Source organism: Carassius auratus, chromosome 16 (genome assembly GCF_003368295.1).
Source record: "Carassius auratus strain Wakin chromosome 16, ASM336829v1, whole genome shotgun sequence".
Lineage (NCBI taxonomy): Eukaryota > Metazoa > Chordata > Actinopteri > Cypriniformes > Cyprinidae > Carassius > Carassius auratus.
Window position 1 is genome coordinate 19,516,548 of NC_039258.1, and position 22,578 is coordinate 19,539,125.

The window sequence follows — 22,578 nt, forward strand, 5'->3', positions numbered from 1 at the left end:
CCGTCACCCAGAAGGGGGAGGTCAGTCGCCATGCGCAGCTCCTGCATCAACCTCGGGTTGGACCTACCCTCGTGCATTTGTTAAAGCCTTGGCTTGTTGGGTTTGCAGGATAGCCATGGCATGCAAAGCAGAGACAGCTTGGCCCGCAGCACTGTAAGCCTTGGTAGCGAGCGCGGCCGACAGCTTACAGGCCTTGGGTGAGGGGCGCGGACTATCCCTCCCAGTGGCGGCGTTTTGCGGACACAAGTGCACCGCAATCGCACTCTCCTGCTGGGGAATGTCAACACACCCCTAGCTGCCTCGCCATCGAGGGTAGTGAGGACGGAGGAACGAAATGAGCTGCTTCCGGCCGTAAAAGGGGCCATCCACGACTACATCACTTCCCCATGCACATCCGGGAAGAAAGGAACCAGAGTAAAACGCGGTTGTGAGTCGCGCTCCACACCGAGAACCAATCAAACAGCCATGAGCACACAGGGCTGGCGGTGCATTCACCTCCATCCTGATGCTCACAGCTGCCCGGGCAAGCACGGCTGTCGACTCTGGGTCCAATTCGGCAGTGGCGACAACACCCTAGGGGGGCAGCCCCACCGAATCTTCATCCACAGAGGTCGATAACCCATCCCCCGATGCTGCAATCGACATCTGATCTCCGGCGGCAAACTGAATGACCCGCTGGGACTGCCATTAGACAGCCCAGCAAAATCACCCAGCAGCTGCACAGGACAAACACTGCGGAAGGGGTAAGAGGTCCGTGGGGCGTGGCCCGGCGGAGAAGCTCTCACGGTCACCTTCAAATCTCCCAGAGCACTAACCGGCGGTCCTCTGCTCGAGACAGAGAAACCAGAACGGGTAGTGACAGAGGGGTCTGCTCCCTTCCCTTTAAGAAAGGGGAGACGCGATCACAGCGTTGCCATGGTCACACACGCAGTGCGTGCATGAACCATCCACGAACGCGCCTTCAGCGTGCTGAATGCCCAGACACGGAAGAGAGCGAACGTGGCCGTTGTCAGAGAACAGGAAACGACCGCATCCAGAAGGACGCGGACGAAACGGCGTCTTGAAAAAGACGCGAATCGTCCGCGATTTGCTCTTTTAGGAAATCTGCTCTCTTAGTTGAAGCGCCCAGGGGAATCGCTGAAAGGGACACCGCTGTTTGCGCCGTACCGCCAACCAGAACAGCTTCCCGACACAGCAGATGAATGGCTTTGTGGAGTATAATGGCTTTCATACAACCACTCGGCTCCGAAGCAAAAATCTAATGAGTGGATGCACCTGTCGCCCTATTTATACCCGCTGGCACGGGGAGTGGCTCAGGTGTGTTAATCCACTTGCCAATTTCATTGGCGTTTTCTCTTAAAATCAGAGATGATTGGCCTCCCAAGTGAGACCCCATTTGTCGGTCGACATAACTCGTAGTGACCGACAGATAGGGAACTCAGTATGCATGAAATAGCATTTTACCCCCCCTTAAATGTGAAACTAACATTGATAAACATGCTATGATGAATCATGCATAATACAAAGTTTATCAATAAACTAAATAAGGCCATCTTTTATTGAGTGACTTATTAAAGTCTGTCCACGTCCTGATGAAATATATGAAAATGCATGAACTGATTAAATGTATAGTGCTAATTCACTGAGAGTCACTTTGGATAAAAGCACCTGGCAAATGCATAAAGGAAAATGTAAATGAAATATCTAAGGGTCAGCCCGATTATAGCAAACACATTTTTTTTTTCAAAGTTGCTAAAGTTGAATTTAAGATCTGCATTTGATTAGTTCATGCATTCCCTGAGAATCAAACATATGACTTGTTTCAGCTGCTGTGATTTTTGACACGTTCTGAAGCTATTTTATATTTGCACTATTTACAGATTCTCATACCTCCACATTAAGCCTCAATCTTCCACATCTGAGGTTAGTTAAGTTGGTTTGAGGCACAGAGGTGTTTGACATCTCATGACTAATGAGTTCCACCTTCTCCATGTGAACTTTATCAAGGCACACTGGGAAATGCTGCATGTTGCTCTATAAGGAGCTGGAGATGAAAGCAGATCCACACTGCCCTCTACTGATACCATAAACACTCACACGCGCGCACACACACACACACACACACACACACACACACACACACACACACACTGTTCACAAAACACACTACATGGAACTAAACGCAGTTCACCTCTGACACGAGTGGAACTTCAATGTTTACATTATTATAGTATCAAGAATAAAATAAAATAATTTTAATTGGACAAAATAAATAAAATATGTTGTCTTATCAGAAGAAAAGTTATATATATAAATTAATTTTTAATTACTACTAGTAGTAGTATTGTTTTTTATTCTTCATTTATTAATAATGTCTCTCTCTCTCTCTCTCTCTCTCTCTATATATATATATTTGTATATATCATACAATTATTTAAATATTCATTAAACCAAATATTCTTGTTTAATTTATTAATAATTATTTATACATCAATAATGCCTGTATTTAAAATGTCTACATTTAATTCAATTATTAATTTATATTATTATATATATATATATATAGAGAGAGAGAGAGAGAGAGAGATAGTATTCAATAAATAAAAACAACAACAATAAAATAAAACAATAATAACAATAAAATAATTATTATTACTAATTATTATTATTATTATTACTACTACTGAGGTGATTGTTTACAGTACATGTAAAAAGAAAAAATAATGTGAATGTAATCCCCTCCTACAGGCCAGTAAGCTTTCATTTTAAATGTCCTAATAATGTCTTTTTTGGGGGGAAGGTTTTCACCATGTTAGACTGACCTTCGGGTCCACATCAAACCGAAACCTGAGCTCCAACACAATTCACCTTCTCCAATTCAGATTAAATGGGTCTGTGGGCTCTTATTGATTTCATCTGCTCTGCGGCTCTTATTGTCCTCAGAACAGTCTCCATTGCCGGAGGATGCTCTGAGATGAGCAATCAACGCATTCTCTGACAGGCCCAGATACGTGGATGGGACTCTCCATTTAGAGCCCCCATGGAGGAGCGTAACCATGGCAACACTAACAGGGTTTCCGTAGGCCGTTACGGGCCGATAGCTGGCGGTGCATCGCTTTAATCAGCATGCTAATTTCCCACCTACAGCGAACAAAACAACCAGCGCAGACACATCGTAATTAGGTTGAAACATTACTGGCCAACACCAGCGAGATCTCTTTAATGCACCCATCCATTCATTCTCACAGATAGTTATACAATATTGCGATATGTTTTGTTTACAATAACATTGTGATTGTTGATTCAACGATTTAGAAGCTGACATTATAAAGCATGTCACTTTCAAAAATAAACAAAGGCTGGCCTAAAGAGTAGCCTAGCAGAATTTAAATGACCCCAAATGTAATCATTGAAACAAAAATGCCTCTCTGTAAGGTTTCGTCATGTATTTCTACATTATATAGTTTTGCAATATCACACGAGCAAATGTGCTGTATATTCCAAAACACAATGTCAAAGTCATATTGATTTTATACCATTCAAAAACAGTTCAAAGCGTGCCGATATACAGCCATGGCTATGAGTTTTATATTGAATTTATATAACAGTTTGACGGCACAAGTGTGTAAATACATAAAAATAACAATGGAGTGTGGAGTGTTCCTTCTGCCACAAATTCAAATCTAAAGTTAACAGCTGGCCCAAGCCTCCATTACTAATTCAAAAACGTCACTTTAGACCTATAAACGAAGAAACGTTGAGTTACACACATACGCTTCATTAAAAGCTTATTGTATGACTCTATTAAAAGCAGTGTATTATGTGTAATACAGTATTATAAGACAGAGATTGACTGAGAGAGTGTGAATACCTGTATCTGATAGGCAGTGGCGGCTCCAGACAATTTTGATTGGGGGGGCAATGGGGGGTCCTGGTCATTTCAAGGGGGGTCTCATGAAAACCAACAAAAAATACAGTGGACACGGCTAATAACTGCATATTACTGCTACTAAACAACAAAAACAACACAGCATATCAACTACTTTGTTGATAATTTAATTAATTAATCAATTGCAGTTTGCAAACAATATGCTCAAACTTTAAAGGGTTGGCACTTTAAATGGTTCGCGTCACCAATACGCATTAATCCACAAATGACTTAAGCGGTTAACTTTTTTAACGTGGCTGACACTCCCTCTGAACAGGGCCGTGCAGAGACCTTTGGAGGGGCAGGTGCTCAAAGTATAAAAGGGGCACATGGAATAAGGCTTTAAATGGCGCTGCTCAAAATATCAATACAGCAATATATTTTGCAAATGCTTTGATGCAGTTTTGAAAAAGAAACAATAGAGAAGACACTTTTAAGTTTAAAATAATAATACCTCAGGGATTAGAAACTGAAATGTCTTAAATTGTCCCAACCTGATGGCTTTTTCTTCTCTGTTCTACAGAATAATTAAGAACAGCAGTTATAATAAAAACTATGGAAAACACATGTGCCTCTACATTTTCCTCTTTCTCACCAGCCTCTGTCTCCTGGCTTGCTGTTACCTGATCTCTTTCTGTCACTTGTGCCTCTACATTTCCCTCTTTTTCTTCCTCTTTCTCCATCTCCTCATTTGATCTATTACTTTCCACTCTCTGTCCATCTAGGAACAAGGCTCTATTTACTATTTCAGCATTAATCTATTATTTTAACCATCACTACTACTCTTGCACTTAATTAATATGTCCACCTTAAATATTGATACAAAACATTAAAAAACTGATACACTGGAATATAGTGATTAATATTATTATTACTGTTGTAGTTGTTGTTGTCTAAAATCGAACACCTTTGCAATGTAAACAAATGACAGGCTACATTTGTTATTCATATCCTTCACACTGCACTTTGATGTCAGGTATATTATGCAGTTTTTATTGACATTGATATTTTTACATTTTTTTCCAGATAGATATTATTGAGTTTACAGGTTAAAGTGGTCTTGCTGTGGTAAACACTGTTGCTATTGTAGAAAAAAATAAATTTGCGTCACATTTAAAATATAATTATATTTTAATTCATTTCTGAATTGTTTTTATTTTTATAATGATAATTCAGAGAATGAGAACATCTGAATAAGCCTTACCAGTGTTGTGATAATTATTTTTAAGGCACTCTATGTGTTAAAAAATAAATAAGTACTGTAATATAATAATAGTTTAGTCAAATAACATAAAAAAGACCAGACCCCTCGATGCCTTTGAAACTTTTTTCCCTCAAAAAGCACGCTAGTGTTCTTCTACACTACAGGCTACACACAGCAATATATACAAACATATCTGCATGTTCTCACATCACATCGTTCTTGTAAAATAATAAAAAGTAAATCAAAATCAAAATCACTTCGCTGAGAATGAAACACCACTTACCAGCTGCCACGGTGTTGAAAATATCCTTTAGCAATTAAAAAATGCTCGTGAGGAATCTTCCCGGTCAGATGAGGTCTTGAGATCATCATGTTGGTCATTTTATTTACGGCTAAATTATTATTAAGAAATTGTACTAATATTATGATTGGGCGTGGGCAGGCATTCACAAAAGTTTATGTTATTACAAAAAAAAATTCGAGGAAATTTTGCTTTGACAAAAGGGCACTTAAGGGGCAAAGGAGCAGGTGCTCAAGTGAACCGGTTCTTTTGGACAATTCGATCAAATAAAACCAGTTGGGGGAAAAAAACGGTTCACCGGTTCTTTTGCGCTCGATGTAATGTCATTCGCGATGACCGCCCTTCATTCAAGCCTTCGGTTTACCCGCGCTTATAACACTAGCACAGAATCAGTTCAGAATCAATCATCAAAAGAATCAGCTCGGTTCAGACGAGCTATGAGTCAGTCTGCTTCACGCTGAATCACACATGCGCAGTATCATCAGCTCCTCGGTTCTCGAATCAGACGCGTCCAACAGAAACGGTTCTCGTTCAGTGTACGAATAAATGTCGAACTAATTATTATTTATTATTATTCTGCGTAGTTTGGAGATAATTTTGTTTATATTTATCCCGGATATATATATATAAAAATATCTAATCAGGAAGAGGGTTGGGGGTCAAATGGGGGGTCAAGGCGTTTTTTGGCAGGGTCTTGAGACCCCCCAGGACCCCCCCTGGCGCCGCCAGTGCTGATAGGGCATTCATTCTTCAGCTCAATCTCATATTCACAAAAATACATTAGTTTGAATGTCCGCTGAGGAAAGCAGTATCTTTGTCAAACTATCCTTTCATCTGTTAAGGGTGATTTCCATTGACAGCGCTGCTCTGTGCATTTGTTGGCTGCATCTTACAAGCTGTTGTTGAAAGTAAAAATAACTTAATTGTTATTAAAAAGGCATTTAATTCTCTTTCAATTCCAATTTCCATTTTATATTAACATTAAAAGTATAAATTCCTTTTTATATAATTTTATATTTCATTGTTTAGAATACTATTTTTAAAACATTATTATATAATTTATTATATAATATATTTTTAATGTAATATTTTTCTAATATTTGAATAGCATTAATTTATTATGCAACTGAAATTGTAGTGTTAATAAATCTGAATGCTTCTAAATACTAATTGCTGCAATCGACAAAATCGCAGAAATAATAATATAATTTTTTGTAATTATTACACACCCCCAGATAAAAATGAGAAAAAATATGACTTTTACTGAAGCATCCTGCTTGATGTTTCTCCTAAGAAAAATCTAGAAAGAATCACAACAGTGTCTCAGACTATGCTCATGTGTCCAGGCCGCTCTCCAGTCATTTTATAGCAATGTATTGTAAAACATGATTTCTTACTTTGTATTTTGATATTTGCACTGGAAAACAAGATGTATTGTATGACAAAAGTTCTCTAAGTCAGGTTTAGGATCTTCTTGCCTATAATGAGGAGTCGTTTGGAGCATTTTATGAGGCATTTGGACCTTTTAAATGAAAGTCAATGAAAGCCGCGGTGCAGCAGAACGGCCCCCGTGAGCACCAGCGGTGTGCCTCATTCTGTTTGCTTTTAAATGGAGCCGGACCGCAGGGATCCACTTCAAAACCAGCTGACCAGAACTTAAAAAAACCCATTTGCAGAGCGATTTGGAAAAGATTACAACTGAGCCATTCTCTCATAAGCCTGACATATCTGTGCGCTGAATACAAATCAGTGCTTACTGCTGAAAACAGCACTCACGCTAATACAAGATGACAGCCATCTCTGAGAGAACCAAAGAAGGGATTTTAGGTGAAATTTTGTCATTTCACACAGAAGCTTATGATTTTACCTGTCAGAGCCAAACTCAGAGGTATAGTAGCAGGTATTTGATGGTGAATGTATGTTTGTGTACATGTGCAGCCATAATCTTAAAGAAAACAGCATCATAAAGGGACAAAATAATGTCTAGTGCATCAGTTTAGGGTTAGTTCACAGTTGGTGCTTCAAGACAAAAAAATGGTTGAGAAAGCAGAGAAAAGATTATTAGTATACATAGTAAAGATTCTTAAATCAAGATACATTTACATGAGAAGGACAAGGGCTTATTATAGTAATTATTTATATTAATGACTGAAAAGACATTAAGACATTTAGAAAGCAAACACTCAAATTGTTGACTATAAATAATTATATTTATTTTAAAACTGTGTCGCTGGAAGTCGCTGCACATCAGTTATTTTTCTATTCAGCCCATGCCACTAATTGTATTTTTACATGTTAATAAAGGTAATAGATGTTAATAATTTCACATATTGTTATTGTAAATAATTAACATGATGTGGTTAGAATAGGAAAAAAAATCATTATCATGATTTTCTGAAATTACTTAAAATTACTGTGACCAGCAATTGCCATATATATATATATATATATATATATATATATATATATATATATATATATATATATATATATATATATATATAGTTTTCTATTCTAACCACCTCATGTTAATTATTTTATATATTGCTAGTGTAAATTAATTTCAGTGAGAAATGTTTATTGTAAATAAAATGTTATGCACAAAAATATTTTTATATTAGGTCCACATCACATTAATAATTGTAAATTTTTTCTGGCCAACTGCAGGTCACAACAAGTTCTTAAATATGTTTAAAAAATGCAAAAAGCATTTTTTATTTTTTTTACATATTATTATTATTATTATTTTTTTAATTCAGCTCATGTTATATTAACAAATTTACATATTTTAAGCAAATTGCAGGTCACTGTAATATTAAATGATTTCAGCAAAACATTTAAAATAATGTAAATAAATATTTTATGCACAAAAAAAGCCCATGCCACATTCATTATTTTTCATATTGCTGTCCAATTGCAGGGCAAATTTCTGCAAGAAATGTTTAATGTAAATACATTTTTTTTTTATGCATAGATTTTAGTGTTGCATGTGTGATGTAAAATATATCCTCTAATTATAATCATATGCAATATAAGTAATACTATTTTTAAAAATGAACTCTGAAACAATAATATAGTTCAATATATTGTGGGCCAGTATTAAATAATGTAATCTGTGAAATGCGGTTTTGTAACATGATTTTTTTTTTACTTTGTTGCATGGGCATTGTAAAATCTGTGTATAATTCTAAATATAATATTAAGTAATCTAATATTTAATTTAAAAAATCTTTTATTTTTATTTTAATTTAACATTTGAGATTTCTCATAAAATAAATGTGTAATTTCTGCAACCACCAGCATAAAAAAAGTGATTTTATCACATTTTTCAATTTCTTCATAAAATGTTTGTAGTATTTTGTGTGTGTGGTTGCCAGGGTGTTGCTATGGCTGCGTGTCACTCACGTGGTGAAGGCGGGGTTATATTTGGCCCCCAGGTAATAGGAGTACAGGTTGAACATGCCGATCATAAAGGCCACGAAGACCATGATGAAGATGACCATGAACTTGAAGATGTCCTTCACAGTTCGTCCCAGAGAGATCTGCAGGGGGCCGAAGCTCTCGTTGGCCGGCAGGATGTATGCGATGCGAGAGAAGCTCAGGACCACAGCGATGGCGTACAGACCCTCGGAGATGATCTGAGGATCCGACGGCCTCCACCTGTTCCTCGCTGCAACAGAGACACGCACAGAGAGCTTTACTGAACATACAGCACTGATACCACAGTACTTTCAGTAACTGAGAACTGATTCAGATTTAAAGGAATGGTAAAGTAATGTCAAGCATGTTTGATGGTTTGAATTCAAAGAGAATCAGGGAGAGGAAGTCAAAGGTGGAGAATGCTAATGAAGACTTTGTTCAGAGATTCTGAGTGAACACAATGAAGATCAAACACACTGTCAGTTCACTCAAAGATTTCACCAGCACACACACAAGCACGCACACACACTCTTTATGTATGTATTCATATATGTTGTGTGATTTCAGAGGCTGTGATATCACTTTCACACCAGCAGATAGCAGCATTGATAACACATATCAGCTCTATCATACTAGTCATATCTCAGAATGATGTATTATGTATGCAATGCATGCCATACTCAAACTACCTACTACAATTTCCAATTATTATTTTAGTATGCATTAATATTTTCAGTTAGTTTTATTTGTATATTTTCAGTTTCCTTTTTAATTTGTTTAATTTACATTTGTTATTTTTTTTAACATTTGATTTTAATTGTAGTCAAACTTTAACTGATTTTATTTTATTTAGTTGTCAAGACAACATTGCTTATTTTCATTTATTTTAACTTGATGTACTAAAATAACTACAAGTTAAATAAAATTATAATTACATTTGTAAATACACAATTAAAATTTAAGACAAAAAAAATATATAAAAGTATAATACTACCTCAGTTCTAAAACAAAATAAATGTAATGAAAATGACATCTAATATTAATCTTCCATTTTGTTTCATTTTTTTCTATTAACGAAAACATTAAGTGATAATGGTTACTTAAAATAAATTAAAATCAAACCTATTTAATTAAAATCTGTACAATTTTAATTATTAAAGTGATATGTCAAAAATAAAATAATAATAAAAAAGTAACTATACAAGTATATATATATATATATATATATTAAGGAAAATGACAAAAAAAATCTTAAATGTTAAATTGAAACAAAATTTGAAATATTAATTTAAAATAATAAAAACTATAAAATAATAAAAAATTAAAGTTTTGAATCCAACATGTTATATTATTTCAGTATTTTTATGTATATCTATCTATCTATCTATCTATCTATCTATCTATCTATCTATCTATCTGTCTGTCTGTCTGTCTGTCTGTCTGTCTGTCTGTCTATCTATCTGTCTATCTATCTATAATATAAATACTTTTTAATCGTTTCAGTTTTAGATTTGGTTAGCAATAACAACATTTGATATTCCATCCAGTCTAACAAATGAACTCAAATCAATGTCAAAGACGATTTTTCTTTCTCTAGACTTGCTGCACACTCTGTTTCGTGTACTAGGTTTGTTTGTTTGTTTATTTATTGGCTATTTTAGTCTTAAGTTTAATACTTCAATAATGGCAGGAATTACACAAAAGTTTAGGCAGTACATAAGAGTTACAGCCAATCTGTTAGTGCTCAGAGCTAATACACATCTAAAACACAGCAGTGGTTGATTCATAAGGTCAGAGCGGTCAGATTTCAGCTTAGCTAATGATGCTAACACTCCCACAGATCTGCATCACAGCCTCTCATTAATGATTCTACCCAAAATACCTGAGCGCACTATATGAACCCTTTCTACAATCACACATCACAAAAATGTACTATGGTAGACAAAATTTCAGCTAGAATTCCATCTGTTGTCGTATGCCAATACAACTATGCTAAACTGGTATTATCTACCATTGTCATTGACGAAAAGATATTTACTGCAAGATTCTAATGCTTCTTGTACTGTTTGAAGAAGATGTATTATGATTTCACGGCAGTAACAGGGTGAATCTCATGAAAACATGTCTAGGTCACATTCACATTCTCATTTAGTTAAGACTTAAACAACTTTAACTAGTTAACTAAAGCTAAATGTATTTGCATCATGGAAATAATGTCACACTGGAAAACAAAGATATTAAATGAACATGATATCTTATTTCTTATATTTGATTTTCAGGTGAAATGTGACCATGATATGTTTTTAACAATATTTGTACAAAAGTTTTGTATTTTGTACATATTTTTCCAGTCATCTTATGTTGGTTTGGCTAAGAGTTCAAACAGAAGTGTGAGGTTCTGCATGCATGCATTTACACACCATATGTGAAGTAGGCGATGTCTGCAGGAAGTGATGCGTTGCTGATGTCATGGTTGGGGACATGCAGGTCGACATAGAGCTGAGCTTTGGATGCTTTGAGGAACGCCATGAAACGAGCGGTGAAGGAGGCCACGAAGATCGACAGCATCCCGAAATCCAGAACGTTCCAGAGATGCATCACATACTCACGCGGCCCGTCAGCCCAGATCTCTTTACACTCCGACCAGATCATGCCTGAAACACACACAAAGAAAGAGAGAGAAAATAGGTTCAAATCCAGAATAAGGAAATATGGAAAAAAACTTGTGATCACACTGAAAAAAAAAAACTGCTGTTTTTCCTCTTCCAAGATACAGTTAGTTGACAAGCATGGCCTAAGAAGCATGACCTAAGAAGATGCAAAAAATGTGGTTATGGTTAAATTGAGAAGAAATTTCTGGTGGGCTCAGAAAAATCTATTTAACGCTTTGTGTCAATATAAAAAAGTTACAGTACATATAGGATTATTAGGGGTGTCGCGATATCAGTATTGACGATAAACGTGATATTTAAAATGAACAGTTCTCTTATGATAACACCACATGTAAATTTCTCTAAAAATGTCCATGTCAAAAAACTGTTTTTGGCCTAATTTAGAAAAAAGACCCTTGACAGATAATGGTTGAATTAAAAAAATTAAAAACGAAAAAGTTTAAGTCAAAGAAAATGATTTAGGAGTAATTTTTATTAAAAAGATATTTTATAATACCTTTTGAACTCAAATTGATAAAATCAAAGCCATAAATCTAAATAAGTTGTGTACCAAATTTGAGGTCGATATTTTAGTTTTTTCATAAGATTTTGTTTGGGCGCCGAGTGACACCGAGTGACGAGGCAAAGCCAGAGGAGTGAAGTCCTTAGGTGGCGGATGGTCAACAACTGACCAAGGTGGAGCCAGAGGGACAATGGAGCCCTGTGGAGCTGGAGGGAAGATGGGCCATGGTGGAGATGAGGGAGTTTAGAGCCAAGGCGGAGCCGATGGGTCGAAGGTATGAGGTGGAGTCCAGGGCTCGGAGGCTTGAGGCGGAGACCAGGGATCTTCACGCCAAGGTGGAGCTGGAGTCTGGAAGTACTGATGCAGATCACAGCACCCAGATGGTGCTGACTGAGGAGCAGAGATAGGGCTGAGGATCTGGCTGGTTTTAGAGGAGGTGGGTGAGGGAGGCTGGGAGGGAAACACTTAAGGACCAGCAGATACACAGGAGATTCAGGGCTGGACGGAACCAGTGGAGATGCAGGAGAACTGGGTAATGCCTCCCCAAACCAGTCTATTAAATCCATCTGGAAAATGTCCATAAGTTTCACATAGTACTTACAAAGACATTGGCTGCAGCTCACCCTCAGCTGTGGGAAACAGACGATGTTGCCGGCTCACGCACTTGGTCAGGCAATCCGAGAGGCTAAGGCTCCGGTGTGACGATAGACTAAGTAGCGATGATGTGCACTGGCTCATGTGTCTCAGAAACTAGAAACTAGCTTTGCAGGTTTCTTGAAGTGTCTTGGAGACATTGCCACAGTTCTTCTGCATTTAGTCTGTCTCAGTTTGTTCTGTTTCTTTGTTATTCCAGACAGACTGATGATGGTGAGATCAGATCTCTGTGTGGAGCATATATATATGCATGCACAAACACTGGTGGAAACTCTATTAGGTTAATGAAGCAATGAAATAAGCTAGTTAAATTCTGAACAGTACGTTTTAATTTATTATCTCCACTGGACCAAAAGTGTCTGAAAATTAAAGAAACATCATTTTACAGCTGATTTTGACTACGACTGTGAGTTCTTTTAATGAACATTGATACAATTATTTAAAAAGTACAATAAAAAGTATAGTTTATAAAAATTGTAAAGTATTAACACGTCTCTCAGCAAACTGAATGAACTGAGAAATAATATCAGTGACTGTTCAAATCCCTGACCCTACACGTTAGTAAAACTATTTTTATTTAATTAAATTACTATAAAAAAAAATCACTTGACCTGCCTTATTTTTCATAACAAATGTGCACGCACTGAAATGCATCTATAATTAGAATCCTTTTATCTTCCATTACCTGTGCAGAAAGACAGCACACAATAGCACACACTCACACACACACGCACCCTAATCCAGGTCTTACCCAGAACCCATTTCATGATGAGGAGCTCAGTCCAGGAGAACTGCGTGGTCTTGACACGAAACACCTGCCGTGGATGATCTGTTATGGTCTCGTTAGGGAGGTTCTTCACACCCTCAAACCGGTCTGATGCATTCAGAATCAGCAGACCCAGGAAGATGGTGAACGACACGGCATGAGCGACAAACTTCATGAAGGGACTCCGTAATATCTGACCCAGCTGGAAGACATAAAGATGAACATGAGATATTATGTTACAGTATAAGATACAATAACTTTAAATAAAAATAATTGAAGCCCGTGAAGCCCCCTCAGCTGGGATCGTGTAGGGCCCTTTGAAGCTTTACTGAAACTTCAGTAAAATTGTTAGAACCTTCAATCTACTGTTCCTCACTGAAGTCCAATATTTGGAGAAAAGGTTTTCCTCAAAAACCTTAATTTCTTTTTAAACTGAAGAAAGTTAAACATGAACATCTTGAAAGACATGGGAGTAAGTAAATTATTTATTATTGATGCCAAAATAAAACACAAAAAACAAACAATTATGGAGGGGAAAATCATAAAGTTTAGCGCAACATCAAAATTAATGGAGATGATGTGAATGTGAGGTGAATTTCATACAGCTGATGTTCTGATTATTAGGAATAATCCCACTGTGATATATTGATGATTCTTTTAAATATTCGGTCATACAAACACGTTCATCCACAACAGCAGAGAAGTTTCTCTCAGATGAATAGGCTCTCACTGAAGGTTTATGAAACGATTTTTCTCCGAAAGATCATCAGAGACTTTATCCGAAATCAATCATTTGTATTCAGTCAGTGTTTTTCTCAGCACAGATGATGTGAAGGTTTTGATTGCCCTCGCGTTCAAGTGTCTCGCACACAATACCTTCATCATCATCATCATCAGTCGGCCATTTATCTGTCTGGGAGTTTTTCATCAACTCTTTCTTATTTTAAACACTTAAATGAGACATTGTTGTCTACATAGGTAGAGGTAGAGCATCATAAGTGAATTAATTCGAAAACACTCTACATAGGTAATATCACAGTGCTCTTCACAGAATGAAACATGAAGATTCCAATTTGATGCTAACATGCAGGGATGATATGAATATATATATATATATATATATATATATATATATATATATATATATATATATATATATATATATATATATATATATATATATATATATTATAAATTATAATAATATATAACAAATATTATCTATCTATCTATATATATCTATATATCTATATATATACATATCTATATCTATCTATCTATCTATCTATCTATCTATCTATATATATATATATATATATATATATATATATATATATATATATATATATATATTTATATATATAAATATATATATAAACGTATAAGTACATTTAAGTTTAGTGATTTTGTATTTTCAAAATACATAAAATATGTTTTGCCAGTCAACCTGCTGCTGCTTTCCTAATATAATATGATATAATATAATATAATATAATATAATATAATATAATATAATATAATATAATATAATATAATATAATATAATATAATATAATATAATATAATATATGTGTTCTGATTGACCGTATCATGTCACACAACAATTTCACTTTATGTTTTGGAATGGACCAAAAAGGAAACACAAACACACACGTAAATGAACACACAACACACCACAGATTCTATTGTTTCATATAATGCTAATTATAATGTTTTAGATTAATCTTAGTCATAAAAGAACACATCGTGCAATCGTCTCACACAAACACACAAATACACACTTTCCCTGAGAACCTGTTCGTGTGTAGTGTCTCATATCTCTCCATGAGATGGTGTGTGTTGAAGTGGCCATCAAACACAGAATCAGTGTGTAACTCCTCATCCTCAGCATGGAAGTGAAGCGTGAGTGTTTATCTGTCCATGTGCTTGTAGGAGATTCAGTCTGTAATAGAGCTTGGAGAGATATGTGTGTGTGTGTATGAATGTTTATTCATGTGTGATGATAGAAAAGCTGAAGCTTTTACCCTATTATATAAATTTTAAAAGGGGTCCTATTATGCTCTTTTAGAAAGTCTTGATTTTGTTTTGGGGATGTACTAGAACAGGCTCTCGTAGTTTGTTCGAAAAACACATTATTTTTCACATATTTTGCATTATTACCATACCTCTCTTCCCAGTCTGGCATGAATGGCTCGAATAGTTCCTGTATCAAATGAAGACCTGACTTCTGGAATAAGAGATGCGCTGTGATTGGTTAGCTGGCCCAGTGTGTGTTGTGATTGGTTAGCTGAGACAGTGTGTGCTGTGATTGGTTAGCTGGGCCAGTGTGTGTTGTGATTGGTTAGCTGAGACAGTGTGTGCTGTGATTGGTTAGCTGGGACAGTGTGTGTTGTGATTGGTTAGCTGGGTCAGTGTTCAAGTGTGCTTTATTGTCAATTTCCACATGTACAGTACATACAGAGAATCGAAATTGCGTTACTCTCAGACCCCGGTGCATACAGATAACATTAACATTAAAGCCTAAAAAAATAACTAGATCAAATATAAAATGTAGATACAATTATACAATAAGGGAATTATAAAAAAAAAGACATATAATTAAAATAAAAGTTAAAAATAAAGTTAAATAAAGCAGCGCAAGGTAAATGACAGATATAGTCCAAATCAATGAAGTGAACAACAGTGCAGTTAAAAGATTTTTTAGTGCAAAAAAAAATCACTTATTAAAAATATCTTAAGTCTGATTAAAGTGACAAGTGACAAGTGACCAAGATTAGTTATTTAACTGACTGATGAGGTAGTTCCATGCCGAATGAGGTAGTGAGCGGTGAGTGAGCAGACCAATGCTGCACAAGTGACTAGTGCATGTCATCATATAATTAGTGGGGGGGGATGGGGGGGGGGGTGTTCATAGTTCAGTGGTGCCTGGGGAAGAAGAGGGGAGGGGGGGCAGGTTCGGGAGGGAGTTCAGCTTCCTGACAGCCTGGTGGATGAAGCTGTCCTTCAGTCTGCTGGTCCTGGCCTGGAGACTTCGCAGTTTCCTCCCTGATGGTAGCAGGCTGAAGAAGCTGTGTGATGGGTGAGTGGGATCACCTGTGATGCAGAGGGCTTTGCGGGTGAGACGTGTTCCATAAATGTCCTGAAGGGAGGGTAGAGAGACACCAATGATCTTCTCAGCTGCTCTCACTATGCGTTGTAGGGTCTTTCGGCAGGACGCGTTGCAGGCGCCATACCACACAGTGATGCAGCTCGACAGGATGCTCTCGATGGTGCCTCTGTAGAATGTGTACATGATGGGGGGTGGGGCTCTGGCTCTCCTCAGTTTGCGGAGGAAGTAGAGACGCAGTTGTGATTTCTTGGCCAGTGCTGCGGTGTTTTCAGTCCAGGAGAGGTCCTCTGTGATGTGCACACCCAGGAACTTGGTGCTGCTCACTCTCTCCACAGTCGCACCGTTGATGGTCAGAGGAACTTGCTGAGTGTGTGCTCTCCTGAAGTCTACAACAATCTCCTTCGTCTTCTCCACATTCAGAGAGAGATTGTTGTCACTGCACCACCCAGCCAGGCGGCTCACCTCACTCCTGTAGTTTGTCTCATCTTTGTTGCTAATCACACCCACCGTCGTGTCATCTGCAAACTTAATGAAGAGGTTGGAGCTGTGTGATGGTGTGCAGTCATGGGTCAGCAGAGTGAAGAGGAGGGGGCTCAGCACACATCCTTGGGGGGCCCCAGTGTTCAGTGTGATGGTGTTGGATGTGTTGCTGCCGACCCGTACTGCCTGAGGTCTTCCAGTCAGAAAGTCCAACAGCCAGTTGCCCAGCGAAGTGTTGAGCCCCAGCTGACTCAGCTTGTAGATGAGCTGTTGAGGGATGATTGTGTTGAATGCTGAACTGAAGTCTATGAACAGCATTCTGACATAAGAGTCCTTTTTTTCCAGATGGGTGAGTGCTCATAATTTTTTTTCGTGTGTTGTGATTGGTTAACTGGGCCAGTGTGTGCTGTGATTGGTTTACTGGGACCGTGTGTGTTGTGATTGACAGCACTCAGCGCCTGGTCGGGAAATGTCCCGCCTCTTCCCAAACCTGCCTGCTGTGAGCTTCAGTTTAAATATTGCGTCAATATCAAATCAATTTGAGTGCGAATTTCATCCCATACGTTGATCTTTGTGATATTACAAATCCTGGAAATTATATGTCCAAACGATTCGTTCGTTGTAGTTTCTGAAAAGGGATTTCGGTTAAATAAAATATGTCCTTTTGAATTGTACTTTGAGCTTTGTAACTTTGCAGATCTTTTAAATGCTCAAACAGCAACATTACAGACTAACTAAAATTGAAAAAGTGTAAACATAATAGCACCCCTAAGGGGCCTTATCAGGAAAATTGGATTGTCTTGCTCTTTTTGATAGATATATATATATATATTTGAAACATAAATGTATAATATAATATAATATAATATAATATAATATAATATAATATAATATAATATAAATAGTGCTGTCAGTTGATTAAAATTTAATCTAATTAATTGCATGACTTGATGATTTATTAATCTAATTATTAGTAAAATATCCCCTAAAGATTACTTAATGCTGTTTTTGTGTTAAATGATAAAAGTATTAAGTAATTATTACAAATAGTAGCTTTAGAAAAAAATATTTGATTTGATTCAACAAACGTTTTATACATAAACGATAGAAGATCGTTTGAGAAACATCTTATCATTTTTTTCGTTCCTTCAACAGAAGTCATTGATAACCAAAACAGCTTTGTTACCAAAAGCCTTCAAAATACCTTATTTTATATTCCACAAAATAAAATAAGTCATTCAGATATGAGTAGGTTAAATGATATATATATATATATATATATATATATATCATTTTTATTTTTTGGGTGAACTATCCTTTGCATTACCCCTTGGGCTGTCACTTTTAGTTCGAAAATCGATTGCACAATCGATCGGACCAACCAAGAAAAGTTTCTGAAAATAGGGAATCGATTCGCAAACAAGCAGAAAAAGAAAATAAAGATTTCCGAAAGTGCAGTGTGCACCAGCAATTTTACGCACCTATAAGACCCAGTGATGTCGAAAGCGAGTTCTTATGCTGCGTTCACACCAAACTCGAATAGAGCATCTGGCGCAAATTATTTCAACGTTAAGTCAATGTAAAGACGCGTTTACGCGCGTCTGGAGGTCTCGCGGCACGTTAGACGCGAATTCGCCTCATTCGTTACATCTAGTTACAGGAGAATCTGAGTTATGAAAAGGACCATTGCAAGATGACAGCGACCGGATTTGTGATGGAAAATTGGCAGTAATTGTCACGATCATTAGATGGAGTGCCCATGAACTTCAGTAGAGGGCACTACACTCAGGACCATTCCACCCATCAACCACCAGATGTCACTTGGACTCTTGCAACTTTCATACTGTTGCAGCACACCCGAACTACATTCCCCATGAGTCACTGCATCACAATCATCTTGCCACACCTGCACCTCATTCATCAGCCAATTTCCTTGCCACACCTGCACCTCATTTACACACACATAAAAGCAGCACAATCACTCTCACTCACTGCAAAGTCTAGTTTAGCCTGTCTAGCATTTCCAAGCGTTTTCACTTGTGTTTGTTTTTCCCGTGTCTGATCTTGGATTGTGTTACCGACTCTGATTCTCTGCTGCCTTCCCCCAACCTCCGTTTGTTACCGTTATTGATTCTGGATATCCCTAACACACCTGATGCCGTTCCTGATTTCTGCCTGTATGACCATTCTCTTAATAAAATTATGCACATGGATCCGAATGCCTCTGACTCCTAAGAAATATTGCTGACTTGTCTTTTCCAGTGCTCTCTTTATGTTCGTCCATTATTTGACGTTGAAAAAGGAAACGTCTTCTCTTTTTTTTTACGTGGAAAATCGATTTTACAATTGATTTAATGAACACTGATGTCTTAAAAATCGAAATTGATTTTTTCACAAAAGTGACAGCCCTATCCCCCCTTCCCCTCTTTAAATTAAATAATACTCTAAATAAGAAACTAAAGCTGTCAGCAGGCAGCGGTAAATGTCTTTATGAGTATTTCATTTTATTTGATCAAACGGCTGATTCATTCAGAAATTTAAGTAAATGGCTCTCTTTATAAATTGGTCTTTAAATCATTGATTCAAACGATTCATTCAAAATGTGGATTCATTCAGAAACATACACCGCTGTGTAGCTTGGACACAGCAATTCTGCTCTGGCTTTAAAGTAATATTTCTGTTGGCAAAATTAAGCAAAAACAGACAATAACGTGTTTCAAATATAACACAATATTAACTTATTTACTGAACTATTGTATAAAATCACGTTTGCACTCATTATATTTGAGACAACACCAGCACTTGATATGTGTGATATTGGTCTCGCTGCTCATGTGTTATAGCTTATCATGTCATATAAATATGAGACAAAAACTCATACAGCAGAATTTTTGCCCCATATATAGATTTTTAGGGCATAACTGCATTTATGCAGTTGCTGTCCTGGATCATATTTGTCAACACTCAACTGTATGAAATGTAAGATGATGTACAGGTCTGGGGACGGGGCCAGTGTGTTAACTGCATTAAAATATTTTAATCACATTATTTTTTAGAACTAATTAATTAATGCATTAAAGTGACAGCCCTAAATAGAATAGAATAGAATAGAATAGAATAGAATATAGTGACATTACTCCAAAATATGTTCTGATTTTATACTGAATGAAGCTAAATAAATGTCTCGAAACCCTAAAACACATTTTCTGAGGAGTTAACATAGATGAACAGGTTGCACATCAGTGGCACTCATTATGTCTATTCTTAAGGTAAAGTGGGTTTATTATTATTTTTGTTTTGTTTTTTAATGCAATTTTGTTTTTTCCGGTTCCAAAAGCAAAGTTGAACCAATGATACGAAAAGTGAAGTATATGTTTTCATTTGCAGTGGTGACTGGCTGCCGTGGCTGGAGAGTAGACAACTATGTCATCAGTTTTCTGAGCTTTTCTCAGTATTATGCATGAGAATGAACTCTTATGATCCAATCACTGCACTGTATTATGCATGAGGTCTTCTTACAGTGGATAATTCTAATCTAATGAAAGAGCTTCCTTGCTGTCAGCTCATCTCTGTGAACATGACCGTAACAATATTTAATATAATGACATGTTGAGCTAAGAAGTCATCTTCTACTACAGCAGTGTGGATTACAGTGTCTAAAACAGCTTGTTGAAGACAGTGTGTGATAGTGTCCTCTCATCTGAAGAGTCAGAGAAGCAGAGATGTGTGTTTGTCACCTTGCTGCAGGGCATGATCCAGTAGGCGATGGCGAGGAAAGGCAATCCGACAGTGACGCCCAGAACGGTCAAACACTTCACCCCGATGGACTGCTGCCGCAAACCTGACAGATTCTCATACCAGATCGTCAGCAGCTGCTGCTGGCAGTTCGGATGAGCCACAAACTGACACACAAATAGAGAAAAGAGAGGGACAATAAATCATATTACAGTAGCCAAACACAAAACATTAACATTTATACACACAACACATGCTATTGTGAATACTGAAAATGTGCTAAGCAGACACTGGAGTAGATTACCTCAGAAACCGATAATTATAGTATTTTTTTTTTTTTTTTTTTTGTACAAATATTTAGCTATAAAATATTTTTGTAATTAGATAAATGTAGATACACAATAATTGGTTACAATTACTAAAGTATTTGTATAATTCTTATAGGGGTAAATGTATAAGAAATAATAAGAAATAATATATGAAGATCATCTTCTTTTATTAATTTTTAAAGAAATTGTTTAAGTTGTCATCAAAACATATTTGTCCGATCAATGGCAGATTATTAAATACTACTATTAATAATTATACATTTGGTCATTTTTGAAGAAACTTTAAGTCAAAATGTATTTTTCTAATCAATGGCAGACTACTGTCATCAAAATAGAATAAAATAAATACTAAATTAGGTAAGGAATAATTGATGACAGGCCGTTGAATTATTAGAAAAAAGCCATTACATCTCGTGTGTAAATTATTTTTCTAATAATTCAATGGTCCAGAGGCAATAAAATACATCTGAATATAATATATTTTTTTAATTCACTTCATTACTTTTTTCACAAGTAAGGTGCATATTTTCCAGACTCTCAGTACAAAATCCCAACCGATCACACTTTTAAAATTCTTGTTCCGGTTCCCAGACACACTGCCGCTCAGCCCTCCACCAGTTGGGTAAACTCTTTCACAGTGCCTGGCCGGTGGATTATCTCGGCAAAGGAGAAGTGCTCACAAACACAGATTTAGACAGATTTGTGAACAATTTTTGACAGAAGTAGGCCTTTTGTGTACGTAGAAAAGTCTTAGATCTTTAAGTTCAGCTCATGAAAAATGGGGGCAAAAACAAAAGTGTTGCATTTATAATTTCGTTCGGTATATAATATAATATAATATAATATAATATAATATAATATAATATAATATAATATAATATAATATAATATAATATAATATAATATAATATAATATAATATATAATTACTTCACTTTCAAAACATGATCATTTGACTACTGTAGCGGACTGTCCTTATTTTTATTCTTATTTTGTTTTTTGTAGACAGGTAAATGTGTGTGTTTCAGAGGAAATAACACAAGCAGATCCCATCTGAGAGAAACAGACAGACAGATCGTGACATTGATTGAAGGTGAGCCACCGGCTGAGCTCAGCCTGACCGACCTAAAGCCCACAGCGAGTATGTTTGTGTGTTTAGAGTGTGTTTAGACTTTAATAATAGACAATCTATTTCATAAGGTACAAGCCATATAACATCCTCAACCTTAATCAGCAGCTCTCTCTCTCTCTCTCACACACACACACACACACACACACACACAGAGTGAAGCTTGTCTATCTTCAGTGATCCATTAAATTCTGACACTGGGAGAAAGATGGTAGTTATCGCAGTCTGTGTGTGTGTGTATGTGTGTGTGCGTATGTGTGTGTGTGTGTGTCTTTGTGTGAGACACTGTGACACATACGACTCTGTTGTCACCTGAATCTTGTACCTGGTTGCAGTCGTAGTCCCAGCAG

The 22,578-nt window shown here is 36.6% G+C and overlaps 1 protein-coding gene across 1 annotated transcript in view; it reads right to left on the reverse strand.

Moving 5' to 3' along the window:
- LOC113116488 (short transient receptor potential channel 7) overlaps positions 1 to 22,578 on the reverse strand; it is an 85,271-nt gene that overhangs the window by 20,164 nt on the left and 42,529 nt on the right. The window contains exons 4-7 of the mRNA XM_026284677.1: positions 20,774 to 20,938; positions 13,433 to 13,649; positions 11,274 to 11,507; positions 8,839 to 9,103 (exon numbers count right to left, since the gene is read on the reverse strand). Of these exons, the coding sequence (XP_026140462.1) occupies positions 8,839 to 9,103; positions 11,274 to 11,507; positions 13,433 to 13,649; positions 20,774 to 20,938 (881 nt within the window). The remainder of the gene's footprint in view (positions 1 to 8,838; positions 9,104 to 11,273; positions 11,508 to 13,432; positions 13,650 to 20,773; positions 20,939 to 22,578) is intronic.